Source organism: Camarhynchus parvulus, chromosome 3 (genome assembly GCF_901933205.1).
Source record: "Camarhynchus parvulus chromosome 3, STF_HiC, whole genome shotgun sequence".
Classification (NCBI taxonomy): Eukaryota; Metazoa; Chordata; class Aves; order Passeriformes; family Thraupidae; genus Camarhynchus; species Camarhynchus parvulus.
The window spans coordinates 29,436,246-29,456,963 of record NC_044573.1 but is presented as its reverse complement, the minus strand read 5'-3'; the positions used below and the strand labels follow the sequence as shown (position 1 = coordinate 29,456,963).

The window sequence follows — 20,718 nt, the reverse complement described above, 5'->3', positions numbered from 1 at the left end:
CTTCTTTGACTGATCACAGGCGCTTGAAGGTGGCCACACCCTGGGCTGGGTTTGCCTGGGAGACCCTGCGTGGTGCTGGTGCTGGATGGGCCAAGCTGCAAGGCATGCAGGGCCTCATGTGTGTGGTGTTTATTAATTTCTGAGCCTTTCTCAGCTCCACAGAGTGGTGCTGTGTGGGTAATGGGGAGTCTGACGCGTTACCGAAAGCATTCCATTTCCACAACAGTGAGACTTGTTTGCACATTTCTGAGAGTAACTGGCTGCCTGCAGTGCGTCAGCCCCGTGTTATTTTCATGTCCTGCATTCTGCACTCTCCCAGCTCTTTCATGAGCATTGTCCCATGTGTCAACTAGCATCTCAATGGTGCCTCAAAGTGGAAATTTTTATAACATTATAAATGCTCTTTAAAACATTAAAGCAAACATTAAAGCATTCTTTTTTGTAACATTTTGCTATCTCATAAGCATTTTGGTTAATAAATTATTCCGTAGACCAGGTATTTAGGCTCTCACTTTGTGATGTGCAGTGTCACCTATTTGGAATTTGTTTGATTTATTCTTTTATATTTTGAGGCTCTTCCTGGGTACAGATAGCCCAGCTGGTCTTCAGTTGCCTCTGACTCCTGCACTGGTCACCCCTGTTTTGGCAATCAGTGAGTCTATGACAACCTGACACAGCTGGCGTGTCACCGCCTAGAAGTCTGTGAGAGCCATTCACTGAGTATTTGTGACCCCTAGGTGTGGCAGGAATATTTCTGTCCAGTGTGATAGCATTAAATTATTTTTTCTTCATATCTAAATGAATTGCATTGTCTTTCTGTCTGATAGCAAATTGCATGTTTCATTTTCAGTAAACCTTTCAATTCTGTAATACTTGCCAGCCTTCAGGATACACTAGATTTTCCTCTTCATTATTCAAAAAGTGTTATCAATAAAAAAAAAATTAAAGTGTGTCATGATGATTGGGAGAGAAAATAAATATATTGAAGCTAAGCATCTATTCCAATTAGACCTTTTCACTAAGAAATACTGGCAGAAGGGGGGAATTCACAAAGTGTTTAAGAAAATGTGAAATAATGTTGGGGTTCGGGGTTTTTTTGCTTGCTTGTTTTTTAATTAATTCTCCTTTAGCAGGGTGGGGTTTTTTTATCCTTGTGGGGTTTTTTTCCAGCAATATAGTAAAATTTCTTGTTTTCTGGGATTATTCCTCATAATAATTTTGTCTTGTAATGCTTGATTATAGCTCATCTAATGGTAGTCAGACAAAATTTCCTAGTCCTATGCTCCTCTGGACTTAAACCTCCTGGATTTCACAAACATTGGCTCCAAATATACAATATTTACTGACTCCTAGGGCTGCTTTTGCACAGGTGTTTTGAATGGCATCCTTTAAGTTGCTGACAACTAATCCTAAGGGTGGTGGGTGGGAGAGGGAATGATGTGTGAGATCCTTAATATATTCATAGAATCATGGAATGGTTGGGAGGGATCTGAAAGATCATCTAGTTCCAATGACCATGCCCTGGACTGGAATGTCTTCCACTAGGCCAGGTTGCTCAAAGTCCCATCCAGCCTGGTCTTGAACACTTCCAGGGATGTTGCGTCCTCAGCCTCTCAGCATAACCTGTTGCAGGGACTCACCACCTTTACAGTAAAGAATTTCTTTCTAACTTAAAATCTAAGTTTACTCTTGAGCTTTCTTGTAGCCCCTTTCAGGAACTGTAAGGCTGCTGTAAGGTTTCCCTGGAGCCTTTTCTCCTCCAGGCTGAAGCAAAAAAGCCATTGAATACCTCATAGCCCTCTGTATGTCCTTTGCAGCCAGGTCTCCCCTATCCTTCCTGAGAGGACCCATGTTTTCCCTAGTCTGTCTTTTATTCTGATGCTCCTAAATGAGCATTTTTATTACCCTTGAGCAACATCACAGCAATGTGCTGACCTAAAGAAGTGGTTGGCACTGGCAGTAGATAATGAGAGCAGGTGCAGTTAGTGGCTGTGAATGTGTGTGTTGCAGATGCTGTACCTAATCTCTCCTGTTTTCACAAGAACAGATACCCTTAACAGTAAGAAAAAACCTCCACAAGCATAGCTTAATTTTTATATCATCTTTGTATTACCTCTTACTGGTATATTCAGTATAGCAATTACAAAACCAAATAGACTGTGCCTACCACAACCATTATCAGCTACCATTTAGAATACTCATTTAAAATGGCTTATTAGAATATTAATGTCTATATTTTTTAAAACATTTATTACATGTAGTATCTGCTAGTTGTCTGCTGCTGACAATTATAAAACAGATTACCAGTTATCAGCTAACATGCAAACAACCTACTGGGTTGTTAGAATTTCAAATAGGTTTTAAAATTTTCCCATTGAACAGAAATGCCAAATTCTAATGATTCTGGTTTGCAGTAATGAGGGAGCTGACAACAGGATGAGGTTGCATCAGGAAAGGCTGGGTTTGAACAAAAACTTTAACTGGAATTATTACATCAAAGGTAGAACTGAATCCTCCTAACTCATCTTCTTATGCCCCAGAATGTTGTAAGTACATTTTTCCAAACGTTGTCTGGGTAGAGGCTAACCCTGGTTGAGGGATTGACCCAGCATTCCTTTTTGAGGAGTAGCTTCGTTATACAGAATAGGTCGGTTTACTGGGTCAAAAATGTGATTAGTGAGAAACTTTATTTGCAAAGCAGCTCATACAAGGACACTTCCAGTTGCTTGTGTGTACAGCTGTCTAAGTTGTTAGATTTCCCCAGTACTCCAGACACTAGAGAGGGAGTTTCTTTTCCTATACTATGACTGAGTGCTGCTTTCCTTTTGCACTTTTTCTTTTGGTGCTTCTATCTGACGTAATTTTATTAGAAGCCATTGCAATTTACTTGTTTTTACAAGATCAGGCAGCTTACTGCTCGAGAAAGGTGTTTAATTTATTGCTAATTTTGTTATTCGGAGAGGTAGAGGGAATAGAAAGAGTACATAGGTAGTTTAGGAGAAGATTTATGGCTACGTTTTGTAGCACAGATGTTTGTATAAGCATTTACATTTTGGGAAGCTTGTGTTAGTGTACCTGTTCTGAGGTTTCTCTGGGTCTGCATGCTTTCAGAAAAGAAAAAGCACATTTAGTCTTTTTGCACTTTCTTTTCCGTGTAGAATCTGTAGCTGAAGCTTAACATAGAATTTGCATGTTTCAGAATCTTAATATTTCAGTGAGCTGGAATTTATGCATGTTGTAAAATCCACACAAAGATGGAATGGTCCTGGAACATGTCCTAGTGCCATCTGATACCTTGGCAGCTGCTCTGGGGCCCTGAGGACAAGCAGCAGAGTGTCGGGGGCAGGCAGGGTGTGGGTACAGCCCTTCCCCTGCTATGCTGCAGTTTCCCCCTCCAGCCAGGAGAGTGGTGGGTGGTGAGCAAGGAGGGTTGCATGGAGATGCTCTGTGAGCCTTGCCCCTCAGTTGAGTAGGCTCTCTTCCCCTGACCCTGTGGCTGGCTTTGCTCCTGGCAGTGCTGCATGGGCAGGTGTATCGCTTCTGCACCTCGGAGGGGACCTGGCTGCTCAAGGAGAACTCGACCCTGCCCTGGAGGAACCTGTCTGAGTGTGAGCCCTCTGACCAGGTAAGAGTTTTTCCCATTTCCCCCCCTCTTGCTGTTGTTGTTTAGGAGAAAGCAGAAGAGAGGAAAAAAATAGTTGTTGATGCCCACTTGTTTTTCTCCCGTCAGAATAATCTTGACTGACTCACCTCAGTGAGCCTAATGCTGAGGGACATCAGGTCTCTCCCCTTTAACAAAGGGAACATGAAGGGCAGATGAGAGCGCTATCAAATGTGCGTGAGAACCAAGTGACTCAGGTCGTCGCAGCTGTGGTGCAGGTTGAGCAAGGAGCTCAACTGCAGGAGTGACCTACTGTTATTCCTTTGCCTTTTTTCCATTGTCACATCATTGTAATAGTGACCATTTGTTCTGTCTGTCTTGTTAGCAGCTATTAAAGTGATTAAGATGAACTGAACTGAAGGATATTTGCTTTTTCACCTTTGGGCATGGGGCAATACCTGCCTTTTTTTTTTTTTTTAAGGTTCTTTTGTCTTTATACCTTCATTTTCTGTGGGCCATGGAATTAGGCTTGTCAGTGTTATTTTCGTGCCCTCATGCTTTTTACTCTGCAGGGAGCTGAGATGTCTGGCACTAAATGAAGGAGAACGCAGGGATTTTCAGAGGATTTTTGACAGCCATTGGCGTCAGCCAGTGCACTGTGTGCGTTCCCATGACACGTGATACCACTACTACTCTGAACCTCCCAGGGTGATGCTTTTCCTCACAGAAATTGAGTGCACTCTCTCTGTCCCAGAGTGCTGCGAGCCAGTGCATTACCTAGTCAAAACGGTTCGAGTTTATGAAAGTCCCAAGAGCTGCAGGATCCATGCCCTTGATGGTTTCCATTGCTCAGTGCCTCATTCTTCAGAAGGACTAAATGGCTACAGACTAGGAGGAGATGGGAAAAGAGAGAGTTTCTGTTCTCCACATATGGGGATTTTAACCTTTTCCTTTGACTTGCAGCCTGACTCCTTGTCCCTTTTGTGTTCTGTGCTGTACCAGCAGAACACATTGTCTTAATGCTTTGTATAGGACTGGTTGTTTGACTTTTCCTTGTTGGCCATTATGATTTCTTCCAGAGCTGTGTTGGGATGTGCCAATGAGTGAGATACCTAATGGTAACACTTGTTCATTTGGCACCTGCCTCCAATTCTTCATGAACTGATCTGGATTCTGAAACCCTTTGTAGGTGGTGTCACTCCCTGAAATGTGAACAGCCATGTTTGGTTTCCAGCTAATGTATATAGAGCCCCGTAGTAACTTTGGTTTATGCATCTGGCATGTGGGAACAAGAAGTTGTTTTTATGAGTTTGTCATGTGTTATATTACAAATGTAACTAAAATTCCAAAGTGTTAGTGAACCTTTATAAATTTAGGTGTATGATGTCATTTTCATTTATGTATGTGTTTTAAATTGTTAGGTTTCAGTTGTTTTGCTTAAGCTTTGATACTGAAGAGATTTTCCTTTTCAAAAGGCAGCTTTCATAGTGTTCACTTCAAAGCATTAAGCTAGCAAATCTGAGATACAGCCTTAAATCCTCCTGGCTGTGCAAAATGCATCTGAATAACTGTACCTAATTTATGAAGTACAAGGAATGTATTCCTTTGTATAGCGCAGGTCTCAGGAGTCAATTGCAGAGTTAGCAGCTTGAAGAAGGGAAATAAAATCCCTGACTCTATTTAGACAAAGATAAGTGCTTAGAGATGAACTGGAACTGTGAATATGAATGTGCCTTGGAGGCTGAGAAGTAAGACTGTGTTAAAATTCAGTGCTGCCTGTACCTCTTCAAGTAATTCTCTTCTCCATAAGGATTTTGGCTGGAATTTTCAAGCAAGGGTCTCAATAACCACGTTTTCATTGAATCTGAGGAGAGCCACGACTGCTCTGGTCTGCAGCAGGTTGCTCTCTCTCAAACTGTGTGGTAACACCCAGGTCATGAGATGCTGTTGGGCTCTGGTTTGTTACCAGGAGGTTATGTAGTTGAGGCAGAACACAGATTATTTGGGGGCAGAAAAGGGTTTAGCTATTTGAATGCAAGGCATACTTTGCCTCCTTGCCTCCAAGTCATCAAATAGGACCTGGCTTGTTGCACTTCGAAGTGTAGATGAGGACCCTCCTCATTATCACAGAAAGGAGACTTGCTTGAAGTGCCCAAGTCTGAAAGGGTGAAATCTTCCATTTTTACTGCAGGTCTGAGTTGTGTCTGTGCTTCCTGCTATCAGTTTTAAGACTTACTTGTGTGGTAATTTATGTCTCTCCAGCTTTATTATGAAATAATGTCACATTATCTATTTTTCTAGCCAGGCTGCAAAACCCAACAATTTGAGCGAATACCTAGGAGCAGCTGAGGAATTAAGATTAAATTTTTATTTCTTTAGAGCATATGGAAAGCGGAAGACTGATATGACATGTGCATTTAAACTTGAAAGTAGGAGAATGATTCCTGTTTATCATTAAGAAAGCTAGAAAGTAGCTGGGAGAAAAGAACTGAAGGCCATGAGTTCTCTTTTCCCCCTCCACTTTTTTGTTTTTCTTTTCTTCTTTATATGCTCTCAGGATGCACCAGAAGAACAGCTCCTGAATTTGTCCATCATATACACCATTGGATATGCTCTTTCCTTCTCTGCCCTTGTAATAGCAACTGCCATTCTTCTTGGATTCAGGTAACTGGCAAAGCTTTGAAGAGAGTGGACTAAAGGTTTTATGTTTTTCTATATGACAGTATCAGACTTTGACAGAAACATTTGATTATTTTTTTCCCTCCTTCCATCGCCTCATTATTTCTTTATCTTTTGTCACTTCTGTGTTTCTTCCTAAAATCATTCCTTCTCAAAATGCAAGTAAAATTGCCAAATTTTTGCAGTTACTCATATGAACATGTAGAACAGGTACTTTTTATCAATTGGAATATTTTGTTAGGCAAGTTTTTATTTCAATTGAATTTTCATTGGAAGAGGTGGTAAAAGAGAGAGATGTAAGCTTTCCTTCATGGTCTCACCTTGCAGATGAGGCACAAGTCTGAGATGGGCAAGGACATTTAGGAGAAAAATTTTCATCTTGCATTTGCTTGGAGTTACCCAGAGCACAAATCTCAGTCTGGCCTGTGTCCCAGTCTTCACATGCAAGATGTGCAGAAATGGATTTTTGACAAAATTTATAATTTTGGAGGACTTTCAGGAATTCTTATTTCTTGCACAATATGGAAGAGAGTCTAATTGGAAACTTGAAAAGTTTTTGAAATAAATTGCTGACAGCTGGCCACAGTGTCACTGAGTATACTGAGTTCATCCAGATTTGCAGCTACAAATTCAACAGCGCATATAAAAATTTAGACACTCTTGGTTGCCCGTGCCAAAGATACACTCTTGTGTGTTTGGTTAGAAAATAAATAAAAGCCAAAAACCTCCACCAGACCAAAACACAACTTTGGGTTCTAATAGGGATATTTTTTTCTTTTTTTTCCCCTCTGTAAATGCAAGAGATGTTTTGATTCCAGCCAGACTTCCCTTCAGTTTGGGGGTGCTGAGCACAGGAGACTGATACAAAGATGAGATCCTGTTCTGTTGTGGGAAGGAAGTCCCTCTGTCATGAAGCTGATCCCTACAGCCAGGTCCCACCCCTCTTATGTCCTGATGAGGCTGCCTCCTAAAAAAGTATAATGTTCCATGTCCTGGTTCTCTTATTTGAAGTCAAGTCAGGAATCTTCAGTGATCCTCTGATCCTTAAAAAACCTCCTTCCCCAACTGAAGAATTACCATTGCCAGTTATTGATCATTTCCTCTGGTGCCTGCACTATGCTTTTAGCAAGGCAGTCCCTTTCCTTTCTTCCCTTATGTATTTAAAAAGGTCAGTCATATCTTTTAACTTCTAATTTCCAAAACTAAAGTGATGCAAACCTTCTCACATTGAACTGTGCTTTTTTAGCACTATATTATCCCTTCTCGTTCCAGTGGAGAAGCGTGGGTGGGCAATATCAAGGAAGTTTTAAAATGACTGCAGAAATCCAGAGATATGCTCACCCTCTGTGAGTGCCATGTGATAATTATGATTTGTATGTGTTGTACCTGTGCAACTTTGGGACCTTTCTGAAGAAGCACCAGATGGTCTTGAAGTCTCCAAATGTCTCCCAGGATAACTGTTTTCTCCTCATTTCACCTATCAGTGGCACTCCTTGAGTAATCTCAGCAGCCCAAATGTAAAGGTCACAGAGCACAACCATGTTCTTTTCGAAGGAAGGAAGAAGGGATGTTTTCTGGCAGGCAACAAAGAGCAAGTTTATCACCAAAGACTGGTAGGAGAGAGGGAATTTTGATGTCCTGACTTTTGTGGGGTGATGCTTTAGCATTTTTTCATTCAACTATGAAGCAGGGACTGGAGAACTGTACGCAAGTGTGTGCTTCTCATTTTGAAAGTGAGGTTCTTGGGACATCAGAGATACCAAGAGTCTTGTTAAAACTGTGCAATCAATCCATTTTTTGTTCTCCTGTCTCAGTTACCAGGAGACAACTTGGTCCTGGATCTCATGAAATATGAGACCTACCCTATGCGAATTGCAGTTTCTGGGTTCTGACTGGAATCTCTGCTCATTTCCCTGGAGCTGCTCAGCCTCAACAAATGGGGATCAAAATCTAATTCAATGACATGCAAATACTGATGGGCCTCTTGGAGTTCTTAGACTACAAAATAACCTTTATATTTGTCTTTAAAAGTGATACAGCAGAGGAAACAATATCTCTCTAGAGTCCTATTTTGGATCCTCTGAAAAAATGGAAGGAAAGTCTAATTTCAGTGGTGGAAGCTGAATTAGGCCCATAACTTCATGACTGAAACAATTTGAATAACTTTTTGCCTGTAGCAAAAATACTCAGTAACTACTTGCAACCTATTTTCTTTCAATTGCCTAATTTACATAATTTTTACAATCAGATTGCAATGTGTAGCAGTTCTGAAGGGTAGCAACAAATGAATTTTGAGTTTAAGGAACATAAATATTAATAATAGGTAAGTTTTGAAATAAATTGTGACTTAAAAGTGAACAGAAATTCTACCTGACCTATGACAAACAAGTTGTTCTTCAGTGCAAACCTCTAACTTTCAGACTAAGTCAGTTTTTCTACCAAAATTTATAGAGCTGTAAAAACCAGACATATGAAGTACAAGTTCACTGGAAGTTTTGCTGCAATAATTGCTGATTACCATATGTTACATCTGTCTTTTAGCATCTTAAAAATCATACCCAGTGTAACTTCCTTTTGGTAAAGTGTATACCCTTGCAGAGCTGGGAGAAAAATGTGAATAAGGCTGGTAAAATATTGGCAGTACTCTGCAATTGGATGCCATTTACATGACTGCAGTTTCTTTGCTATCCCTTACCGTACCTTTTTTTTTTGACAAGTAGCAATTTTATTGTCTTTGCAGCAGGCTGCTGAAACTCAAGAGGATTTTTCCTTTGTTTTTTTTGTTTTCAATTCTGAATGTAGAGGTGAAAAATCTGTTCCTTTTACTTCTACAGAAAGTATTTACAATTCTCCCAGAAGGCAATTTGAATATAGATTTTTTTTCTTGTTGTCAAAGGGTGATTTGCAGGTGGATGTTTTTTCATGGTGGGTTTGAGCACAGCCAGAAGCTGCACTGCACACCAGTCCTGAGCTTTGCCAAGGTAAACTTGCGCAGTGACATTGGGGTCAATTCACAGCAATTAGCTTCAGCATTATGTGGAACTTGACTTTTTCAGTCCTTTCAGATTAGGCTTCTGAAAATGACTTTATTGTTACACTTTTTAAGCTTTTGAAATATTTTTTTTTCCTTAGCACACCTATCTTCTTCCTTTCCCCAAACATTGGCTCTAAGGGCTAAAATTTTGAATTGTGTGTTTTCCTTGATAGTATTTTCTTCCCAAAGGCAGTTTGAAATCCCTACAGCCATTCTCAAGTTATGGGGTTTCCTCTGGTGCCTCCTGATTTCTTACAGGGCTTGTTGTTCCCTTTCTCAGTCCTGTGTCTGATGTTGCATCTTTTATGTGGGTAGTGGATCGTGACTAGATTTTTCTTTTTACAGACATCTGCATTGCACGAGGAATTACATTCACCTGAACCTCTTCACCTCTTTTATCCTCCGGGCTATATCTGTTTTCATTAAAGACTCAGTGGTGAAGTGGATGTACAGCACAGCCACACAGGAGTACCAGTGGGAAGGACTTATAGCCTTCCAGGTAAGGGCAGACACTGTGGTCAGTCCTAGGATATTGGAGTCATCACTGTGGTGTGTCTGCGTGACAGCAGGTAGTTTAATTCTTCAGTTGATGGCATTACATGTTTCTCTACCTGGGGGAAGTTTGCCCCCACAAGACAGAGGAACAAGAAGCAGATCTTTTTGCATATATATATATATATGTATATATATATGTATACACCAATGCCCGTATCTTCTTTCTATGCTGCAGTTTCATTTCTTTCTAACAGTGACAAGAGGGCATTTATTTTCCTAAGCCAGCACTTTTTGTGATAGAAATGTCCATCTGGTCAGTTGGTTGTCCACCAGCTAAGTTTGTTGTTCTTTGTCGTCTCTATATAATCTCTTGATGACAGGAAAAAAAAAAGCATCTGATTAAAATGCAAATTTGAAAGCATTTAGAAAAGCTTTGGAGGAATAGGCTAATTAAATACTTCTAACTGATGAGAGAGGCTATAACAACTCCTTTGTAAATAATGATGAAAGAGTGCCCTTCCCCGTTTGGATTTAGAATGCAAAATGTACTTGAAACATCAAAGAAAATAGCTTTATTATCTGTATAGCTCTTGTGACTCTAAAACATGAGTACAGCATTTGCTGCTGCAGTACAGGGTTGGAGTGGTAAGGGGAAACTCTCCTGTTGCATCCTTAGTGCCTATCCTTTTCTGACACTGCCTAAGGCAGAAGTGCTAAAACAATTTAGTGAATCTCATGTGATGGCTGATTTTTTTTCTCATCTGCAATTTATCAGTTACCAGAAAATAACATTGTGTCTTAAATGGTTTGGAAAAGTTCATATTGGATTGTCAGTCATTTCTTCTTTCCAAAAAGCCTTGACTTTATGATTTTACACACAGTTTACTCAATAGTGGTTTCATCAGGTCTGATGGATATATTAATTAGGTAATCATACTTATCTAAAGCCTTACTAATCATCTCTGTATTTTATCAGCTATGAGAGAATTTGCACTTAAATGGGGTGCACTGGGCAACATTGGTATTCTATGAAAATATCCTTTGCTTTGGCAAATAGTCAACCTTATGCCATCCACTCTTTTCTTTTTAATAGAGAAATTCTCAACTGCCAAATGGAGTATCCAGGAAAGTGAAAGATTCACTGACTGTGGTTGATATAGTACCTTTCACTTGTTCTTTTCATCTTTTTTCAGGCTTTTCAAAATAAAATCAATTGCTTAGTGAGGGAAAAATACAGAACAGGAGGAGTTTTTAAGGAGTTTTTTTAAGGAGTTGTGTTGTTGAAAGCATCTGTCTGCTGTGCATAGCACCTATTCCTGGCTTCTGTCCATTCAGCAATAAAATATGTGATTAGTTTACCAAGCTCACTTTTTGAGGAGCAAGAGTAGTAAAGAGAACCAGTCTTTTGAGTTCGTATCCTTTTATTCTCAGTCCCTGTTGGGTTACTTTGGGCTGTGCTTTTTTCCATCGCAGGAGTCACTCAGCTGCCGTTTGGTCTTTGTGATGATGCAGTATTGTGTGGCTGCAAACTACTACTGGCTGCTGGTGGAAGGCATGTACCTGTACACGCTACTGGTGCTCTCTGTCTTCTCTGAGCAGAGGATTTTCCGCCTCTATCTCTGCATTGGCTGGGGTGAGTTGGTTTTTCCATTTGTCCTGTGGCTGCACTGGCAGAGGGGATGACAGGAGAACTTGTGTGTCTGTACTAGTGCTGCCCAGTTCAAGTCCTGCACTCTGCATTCTCTTTTTGTTCCCAATCCCTTACCTTGTTTGGGCTGGAGGGTGTGGTCACAGCTCCTGGATGCTCGTGGCACAGAGGCTGTGGGACACTGTAGAAACTCACCAAACCAGTGACAAATTGCTTCTCCTTCAGGACATTAGCTTCCCAGGACAGATTGTGTGTGGATGGTTCCAGCTGGATGTGGACTTTTCTAGACTGCCCTGCTTCATCTCCTGAAAGTTTCCCATTGCATTTAAAGACATGTGAACTGCTTGTGGTGTAAAATAGCAAAGCTGCTTTGCATCTGGGTGAGGACAGCAGTAGAGAAATGGTGACAGAATGGTAGGGGGTGATGCAAAGGGGCAGGGAGGTGTCAGCTTGGCTAAGTGGGCAGAGCAGGTCAGATGGGGATTGTCTGGAAGAAAAAGGGTCAGGGTTGCATGTGCCATGGGCTTGTGTGTGCTTGAAATCAACGGTTGTGATGCCTTGAAATCAACTGGTTGACTAAGGGTCACCTTCTGAAGAAAGGGTAAAGCTTTGATTCTTTCACTGTACAGTTCACCTGAAAATACATTACAGTTTGGGATCAATCCTGTTTTTAGAGTGATCTTTGCATGTTTCTCACTTTTATTGCATTCTCTCCCTCCCTCTTCTCTACCCTCCCCTTTTGGTGGAATCAGGCCACTTTTGGAAAGATGAAAATAAATAAAAATAAATACTGCAAGTGCTTTCACAGATGCTAGTTTGAACATTTAAATTGCTTTGACTCTCCTCCTCTCTCTGTGGATTTCAATTGTGAATATTTTAGCAAATTAGTTCTCTGGGAAAATGCATATAAATGGCATATTATTGTGAATTACCCAATTCTACAAGAACTTGATATATAATGACAAAAGGTTTTCTGTTATATTGATAGGAATAAATTAATGCAAATAATAGCAGTTTTCCAGGAAGGTTTTATTTAAAGTTCTCTGTGTTCCATATTCTTTCATGTCAGGCATGCAGCAAAAGCAGCACCTTTTTGTTTAACATTTGAACTATATGTTTTAATTAGACCCTCAATTTAATTAAAAAAAAGGGGAGGGGGAGCTATCCTGAAGCACTGAGTGAGGTCATGAAAGGAAATGGGAAAGAAATTAGAACAAAATTATATCTAGTCAAATCCTAAGGGGACTGTGTTAACTTATTAGAAAGAGTTAGGCTGCTTTTGGTCTGAATCACTTCTATTTAGAGTTTGTCTCCTGCAAAGGCAGAAGGCAAAAACAGATTGTTATTTTGGTTTTGTTCTTTTTTTACAAAGAACTGTTTTGCTGTTGTATGTTGAATTTCTAGATGAGTTTGTGGAAATGAGCAGCAATGTAAGAACTTGGCACTAGATACATGGGTTTCATCCAAGCTTTCTAGAAAAGCTCTGTCTGTGCCATTCAATTGTTATCTGTACAGTTTCTTGCTCTTCCACATGTCTGCATGTGTAAACCTTGCCAATGATTCTCCACCTTCAAATGCAGAAACATCTGCTATTTCAGTGCTCTCAGATTAGTTATACCAGATAACAGTTTCATCTCTAACCAGTGGAAAGATATAATAATTTTTCCTGATCTTTCTGCTTCTTCATTGGTGATTCCATTTTTTGGGTGCTCAAGTCCCTCACCAGGTGACTTTCTGCTGTATGCAATGCTCAGAAGATTTTTATTTAATTTGATTTTTGAGCTGCGTGATAGCCTCAGTGTAACGCTGAGGCTTCAGAGAGAGAGACAGTAGGTTCCTGTTTGAACTGTTGTCCTGCTCTTTGAAATAGTCAATCAGCTGTAAAAATAAAGCTGGAACAAAAAATTAAATATTTATTTGATTGCCAGAGCTAATTTGATTCTCTGACCCTTTGTTCCATTAATGAATTGTCCTCTTACAGGATATCTTTTTAACTTTTTCATTTCTCATCATTTGATTAATATTTATGTATGAAAAGTTCATGTTTCTATTCCTCAAAAACATAGTCACTTCATGTTGTTATTTCTTACAATTGTAACTGAAGGTTGTGATCACTCTCAGATGTGCTGGAGTTTGCTCTCCTGGAGCCCAAGGTACTGAGCTTGATGTGCATCCTTCTCACTGCCCTAAGGTCCTTGACTTCCACCATTTCATGGGCACTGCAGCCACGGCTGCCCTTGGGCTTCATGTTCTCCATTAGCTCCTCCTTGTTGGTGAGAGCAATGTCCAGCACAGCACCTCTCCTCATTGGCTCCTCTGTCACTTGGAGAAAGAATCTATCAGTGTGATCCAGGAAACTCCTGGATTGCTTATGCTCTGCTCTGCTGTCCCTCCAGCAGATATGGGAGTGGTTGAAGCCCCCAGGAGGACCAGGGTTTGTGACTGTGAGGCTGCTCCTGTTTACAGAAGGGCTTCCTGGTCAGGCAGCTTACAGCAGACTCCCCTGTAATGTCACTTGTCCCTGTCCTCCCTTGAACCTGATTCATAAGCTCCTAGTCAGCTCCTCACCCATCCCCACGTGGAACTACATGCGCTCCAGCTGCCATTGATGGGGTGACCCCCCCCTCCTGCTCTCTCCTGCCTGGCCTTCCTGAAGAGCCTGTGGCATTCTGTTCCAGCACTCCAGTGAGGAGCCATCCCACCTTGTCTCTGTGATGCCAGTGAGATCATAGCCCTGCAGGTACTGCCACTGGCATCCTGCTGGTAGGAGGGGGTTGGATTAAGGATCCCGTTCCCCAGTAACTTCAGTTGAAAGCCCTCTTCCCAGGCTTGGCAAGCCTATGACTAAAGATTTTCTTTCCCTTCTCTGTCAGATTCAACCCACAGTAGACCAGTTGTTCCAAGATATTCCAATTTTTTGTTATATGATAACATCACGCCAGTTCTAAAGTCAGTTATTAAACAGTAGTCCATTTATTATCAGTTCAAATGACTAATTGTCCTTTGCTGTTGAAGTATTTATAAAGGGAAAAGTCTGTCTTGCATTATTGTACTTTGAAAAACCTAGAAAAGTCATAAAATCCTGATAGACCTATGAAAACTAATGTAGTTTGATAAATTGGGAGTCATTTATGCTAACATCATGTATATTGATAGGATTCTATAAACTTTCCCTACTACTTTTGAGGCAACTATATTCCTAATGGCCACTTCACTGCTGAGATTTCATGTCATACTAGGCTTTGAGATGGCAATGTTACATTTTTCCTATTTCATTTAATGTGGAATATGTCTTGCTTATGTCTTCTATTTCTTTGTCAAAGCAGAATTCCGTATATTTATGTCAGCCTTAAGTTCCACATACCTTACTGCAAAAATGATTGTATATTCCATTTTCAATGCTGGTGGAGAAAAAGAAGGCAGAAACACTTTGCAGCATCAAAACCCCAAAATTTTAATAGGCAGATGGAAGAGCAGGTAGGTGAGAGGTTTCCTTCCCTCTGGGGGTCAGCACAACAGCAGCTACAACAGCTGTTGTTTCACACAGTCATTTGCACTTGCAGAAAAGAAAATCTGTTGCTATGCACTGCTGGTACCTGGTACTTCCTTGAGAAATCCTTGCCCATGGATCTCACTTTCTAGAGAGAAGAAAAAACATTTATAAGAAAGAGGTGAAAAAAAATCCAGCCTAACTACAGAGATCAAGATCATTACTCTTTTGTTTTGTTTGTTTCTCAGTATGTGCAGACAGGTCTGAATCGGTGTCTAGGACACCAACCCAGTGTTCATCATGTCTGAGCCCAAGGCAGGAGTTGCTGAGCCTGACACTGACTTTCAGCTATCAGTACTGTACTGAGTAGTCTCTGGAGAAGAGCAGTTTATACTATATAGCTGCTGTATCAGCAGATTTTAGTGGCAAAGGGACCTGTTCACATCTTAGAGAGGAGGGAAGAATGGGGAAACAACAGAAACATCCCACTGTGACTCTGAGTGACGACCAGACAGGAGACCATTTTCAGCACTAAAGGCTAAGAAGAAAATGTTACTAAACAGCTAGATATTCTCTGAGCTTCTGTGGTAATTTTACACCCCGTTGCACTTGCAGCAGGAAAATCACCATAAAAAATAATCTGCTTCCTTCCAAGCCTTGGCAATCCAAACTTGCTCTAAGGAAGAACACTTTGAGGGGATGAAGCTATTAAAAGCAGGAATCCTGCCTGGGGCATCAAAATCTACATCCTGATTGCAAGGAATATATGACTGGAACAGAGCCAGTAAGAAACCTTCCTTCAGAAGCCCAGTATGAACTCACTGTAGCAACAGGATGCATTCATAGCACTGACCACTTCTTTTCTATTTTCAAATGAAAACTCTGCTTCAGACAAGGATGTAAAATATATTTTGTGTCCAGGCTGATCTTGGTAAGAAATGCATTTCAGGAATTCCTCTTAATCCTCTTCACTCTGTTTTCTAAATTAAACTTTTTCATGCTTTTCCTTTTTTAGGAAGAAAAAAAAAATCTTCTCACATCATCAGTGCTTTTACTCTTTTTACATGTAGTCATATTTGTTTATCATTTCTTTCACTTCCTCATGACATCATTCTTTAATTCCTTCACCAATCAGTTGATCAAGTCAGAGCATCTTGGATGCTTTCTGAGAGAAAGAAGAATGGACTTGTTCTGACCGCAGTAGTGTCCTTCTGGTTTATATGCCTGATTTTCTCAGAGGTTGAACTTATCACACGTGTAAACAAGGGATGTCAGGTTACAGCTAAAATACTGAAAACAGCCCTAAAATGCTGTATTCAGAATATGTCCTTCTTTAAGGGTTTCAGCAGGAAGGCAGTGCTCTGGTCCTTCAGAGACAAATCTACTTCAGGAAGAATCTCGAATCAGCACGTGAAGATGAGGGGAGCCTCCTTGCTCCTATGTCTTTCCTGAAATTTCCTCTATGTAAAGTGAGGTACAATACAAAGCTACAAATGCGGTGCGTCTGTAAGAATTGAAACTTGCTTGCACGTGGAGGTAAGGGAAGGATGATGGCATGGAATAGCACCACCTGGTGACACCTCTCTTGGTAATGTTCTGGGTTCCAGAACAAACCTGAGCTTTTCTGTTTTGTTACCAAAATATCTCAGACCTGTTAAATGAAGAGACTGATTTTTGCATGCTGCTATCAGGACATGGTAACTTCCATTAGCATCCTTTCCATTAGCAGCTGCAGGAATTTCTTGCCCCTCTCATTAGGGATAGTGGAGCATTCTGAAAATGCCAACTGGTACAGGTTTTCTCGACATTTTGTTCTCTTACCTTTTGCCATTCTCATCCTTTTGCCATTCTGAAAAATTACTGTTTTTCCAAGTTTTTTGTTTTTCTTACTATGCAGGCACCTGGCCAGGTGTAGAATATACAAGCTAGAGTGAAATTAAGTAGGTTGTGCTGCTTATTTATGCAGTGGGATGTTAAGATGATGATTTGGCAGTTGCATTACTTTCTCATCATCTATAATATATGTTATTATTGCAGCCTATAATTCAGATGCCCAGTCATTTGAAGTTGAACTTTATTAGCTGAGCTGTCAGCAGGCTTATTTTCTAGTACACTTGACGGATTTCATAATAGCCGTGTAGCGTTCAAAGATTTTGGGTCAGCTATCAACCTGCAAGAATTAAGGTCACAGTTTATCGTGATCAGGCTGTTGCAGTTTCTGGCATCTTCAGCAGTGATGCATGCAGTACAGAAGAAAAAGTAGACATTGCCATTTCCAGAATTCAGAGACTTTTCTCTGGTCAGTTAATCTCAGAAAAGATCCATCTCAGAGCTTTCTGTATGACAAAAAAGCAAAACCAGAAGGAGTTCAGCCAACACCTCAAGTAAATGCCTACTGTAAATGAGTGCAGCTTTTTTCTTGGGTATCTGATATGCTTTGAGTAGCAGCAGCAGGAGAAAGAAGTGTGAGACTGAAACTCAAATGCATCAAGTGTTATGTTGGAAGCCCAGGACTGGAATACACCACTGATGCTGTTAATGAAAGGTACTCACCTGTGGTGTTTATTCAGTGAGTTGTATTCAGTTTACTTCTACTGCCTGCTCAAACCAGACAGAGTTCTCTTGACTGTAACAGAATAATATATGGTTTTTTGCCAGTTAATGCAGGCTGACTAAATATCAAGACTGTTATTAGTCTTTGGAGAGTCTCAGTGGTCCTTGCAAACTGCAGCTATTGCAGAGATGCTTCAGATTTGCTCTTTTGCTGTGATGGAATGTCTCCTACAGTGAATGTTCTTGGGGCAGTCTCCTCTTTAGATCTTCGCTAGGGCTTTGGAAAAGTGCATGTGTTCCCATCTGCTGAGACCATGTCCCAGACACGTTCTAGAGCAGTCAGTTTCTCAGGACAAGGCTTTGTGAATTTGGTAGATGTCAGGTAGTATCCATGCAGTGAGGTTTGAACATCAGTGCAAATTCATGTGTGTGCTGTTAAGTCTTGGTGTCTCAGACTAAAATGTGCATTGCCAGCATGGAAAATAATGTGGCTGATGGTGCTGCAATATTGAGACACCAGTGGTGTGAATCACAAGTGAGAGTGGGCAGAGAATGTTGAACAAGTTGCTTTATACTTGCTGCCTATTAATTTGTATAATATTTGCATAGCTGATGCAATTCTGTTATATCAGCCTCACTCTAGTTAGACTCTTTTGAAATATAGTATTAATAATAGGTTCTCAATTGAAATGTCAAGTTATTTGATTAAACATGGAGAGGTTTCTGATGTATCTAGAAGACTGAGATACCCACAAATCATTATTGTTATATCTTGATCTATCAAATGATATATCCTCTGACATACAGCCTTTGTGCTCTCAGTGTTTGTGTCTTATCCTGTAAGTTTCATATTAAGATGTCTTAATGGTCAGCAAAGTCAAGAAAAAAATAATTCAAACTATAATTCATGTCGGTGAATCAAAGTCTCATTCAATTTTGAAGTCATGTGCAGTGAGCCTGTTCTTAATCTCTCTATATGACTATCAAGGCAGCATACAGTTTTTGGTAACTTTGCTCCCAAAATACTGTGTATTCTCAATATCAAGTAAATCCATGGAACATGATAGCTATTTGCCCAAATAATCTCTATTCAGTTCATTATCTTTGCTGTTATTCTAATTATTGGTATTTTTTCCATGCTGTTCTTTGTTCTCCCTCTTTTCTTTTTAAGTAACTGATTAAGGAGAATATTATCATTCTGTGTCTGTAGTGTTTAGCTGTTCTGATAGCAGAGAAATTCTACAGTACAACAAAAGTGAAGCTTTTTTACTGAAAATACCCAATGAAGATACTGCTTGAGGTATTCAGACTGTGGGAGATGACCAATTTCCCTATGACTTCTGCTGCCACAAACTGTGGATTTGTCCTGTGAAGAATTTACTGCTGTAGCCTGATCTTCTTACCATCCCTGACTTTACCGGTTCTTAAGAAGAAAGTAACAAAGTATGCTAAATGTTGCTCTTTCTATACAATGCACATGCAGCATCAGACGCTGTCCAAGGAGGAATTAGACCATCTTGATCTATCCTTAAGCAGAAATTTCTCATCCTGCCTTTTGAGTCACAACCTGCTTTCCCTCCTTGTGTGCATTTTTATCATTCTCTGTACTGAGTATTGGTTGGTAGGTGCACTTTAAAATTATTTTTAATGACTTAGGCTCTTCATAAATGAAAGAAGTTCATTAGAGAGCCTTGGATACTGTAAAGCAGGCCATGAGTGCAGCCTACCTGGCTTGTCTCTGCCCTTTCCAGCCCAGATGAGCTGTCAGGTGAGGGCAGGGCCAAGCCTCTCCTCACTGCCAGCTTCCTCTGCTGTCTTTGCTGTAGCCACTCGAGTCCACACCAGTACCACAGCCAGAACTGGCACTTCTCTGTGGGGGAGGACGCTGTCTGGAGGTGCCCACCCTCCCTGTGCCATGGGGGGCATGTGGGGCTGGGTGGCTCCAGCCTCGACACCAGTACACAGCCTGAACTTGGTCCTGCTTGAATACAGTGACCCACAAGCAGAAATTTAGATGCAAAGGTTTTGGTCAGAGCACACCGCACCCTTCTCAAGCATGAGTGCAGAGGCTAGTAGAGCTTCCAAAAATTTAATTCCCTTGGCCTGTCTGTGAAGATATCCACAGAAGAAGTGGTGAATGCCTGTTACGGGGCACTTATGTTGTTCATTTTTCATGCCTGTTGAGAGCTAGGTGGGAGCTCACTGTTCATGGCAATCTGTATTGGATGGGAGCTGCAACCCTGACACCAGTTAATTATGTTGCTCATCATTATGGGGGGAGGCAGAGAGACTCACTTTTTTCCCAGTCTCAATGTCAATGTCAGCCTTGTCTCCTCTCTTTTCAGGTGTGCCAATGCTGTTTGTTATCCTCTGGGGAACTGTCAAGTACCTTTATGAAGATGAGGGGTTGGTTTAGTTTCTGATTTTTATAGCTATCTCATTTGTGCTGTATGTGTGCACCAGCAGGTCACTGTTTGCTTTCTGTTCAGCATGGTTTGCTTTGGCAGCGTGCTGAAAACTCACATAATTGCTTCTGTTTTGTCCGAAGGTCTTGCGTAACATTTCAGAAAGGAGAATATGTTTTTTTCTGATCAGAATTTTCTGCATGTCTGAATAAATCTATTCTTTTTCAGGTCAAGAAAAGGTATGTTTTGTTTTTCTGTACTTATAGTATCAACAATAGCAGTCATCCTACCTAACCAAGACCACTCCTGATACTGTGCCTTTGGCAGTAGCCTTTACAGTTGTTTCAGAAGAAGACAGCAACCTCCCACAGGATTCTGCCTGCAATTTGTAGTGATTAGCCTATGCCTAGCAGCAGAGAAGTGATTGCCTTTTCTTGTTTAAGCTCCCATTATTTAGGTTTTCCTAAAATAAAGGCATGTTCTCTGTCTGCTTACGTTAGTCTTGCTAAAGTCAATTGTGTCACACACAAGACTGCTGTAAAACACAAAATACTTTTTGTGCATTTTTATCATGATGGCTGTTCTGGAAAAAATTACCTTTGTATATGCTTAAAAAATAGCTGTTTTACAAATAGCACTGTAGCTTGTTGGATATTTTGTTTGTTTGTTGGTTTGTTTTTTTTAAGCAAGGGAAGTGGCTTCTTTTTAGAGATAGTGGCTCCCTACAAATATTTGGGTGGTTTCCTTTGTGAAAAGAAATAAATTTATGCTCTTTCATTTTTATTTTAATTTTTTTAATTTAATGGGTTTTCC

General features: G+C 40.5%; 1 protein-coding gene across 1 annotated transcript in view; it reads left to right on the top strand.

Annotated features, from left to right (window-relative positions):
- Positions 1–20,718, top strand: part of GLP1R (glucagon like peptide 1 receptor) — an 81,042-nt gene that overhangs the window by 47,313 nt on the left and 13,011 nt on the right. The window contains exons 4-9 of the mRNA XM_030945811.1: positions 3,516–3,625; positions 5,759–5,767; positions 6,159–6,265; positions 9,660–9,813; positions 11,283–11,442; positions 19,846–19,906. Coding sequence (XP_030801671.1) covers positions 3,516–3,625; positions 5,759–5,767; positions 6,159–6,265; positions 9,660–9,813; positions 11,283–11,442; positions 19,846–19,906 — 601 coding nt within the window. The remainder of the gene's footprint in view (positions 1–3,515; positions 3,626–5,758; positions 5,768–6,158; positions 6,266–9,659; positions 9,814–11,282; positions 11,443–19,845; positions 19,907–20,718) is intronic.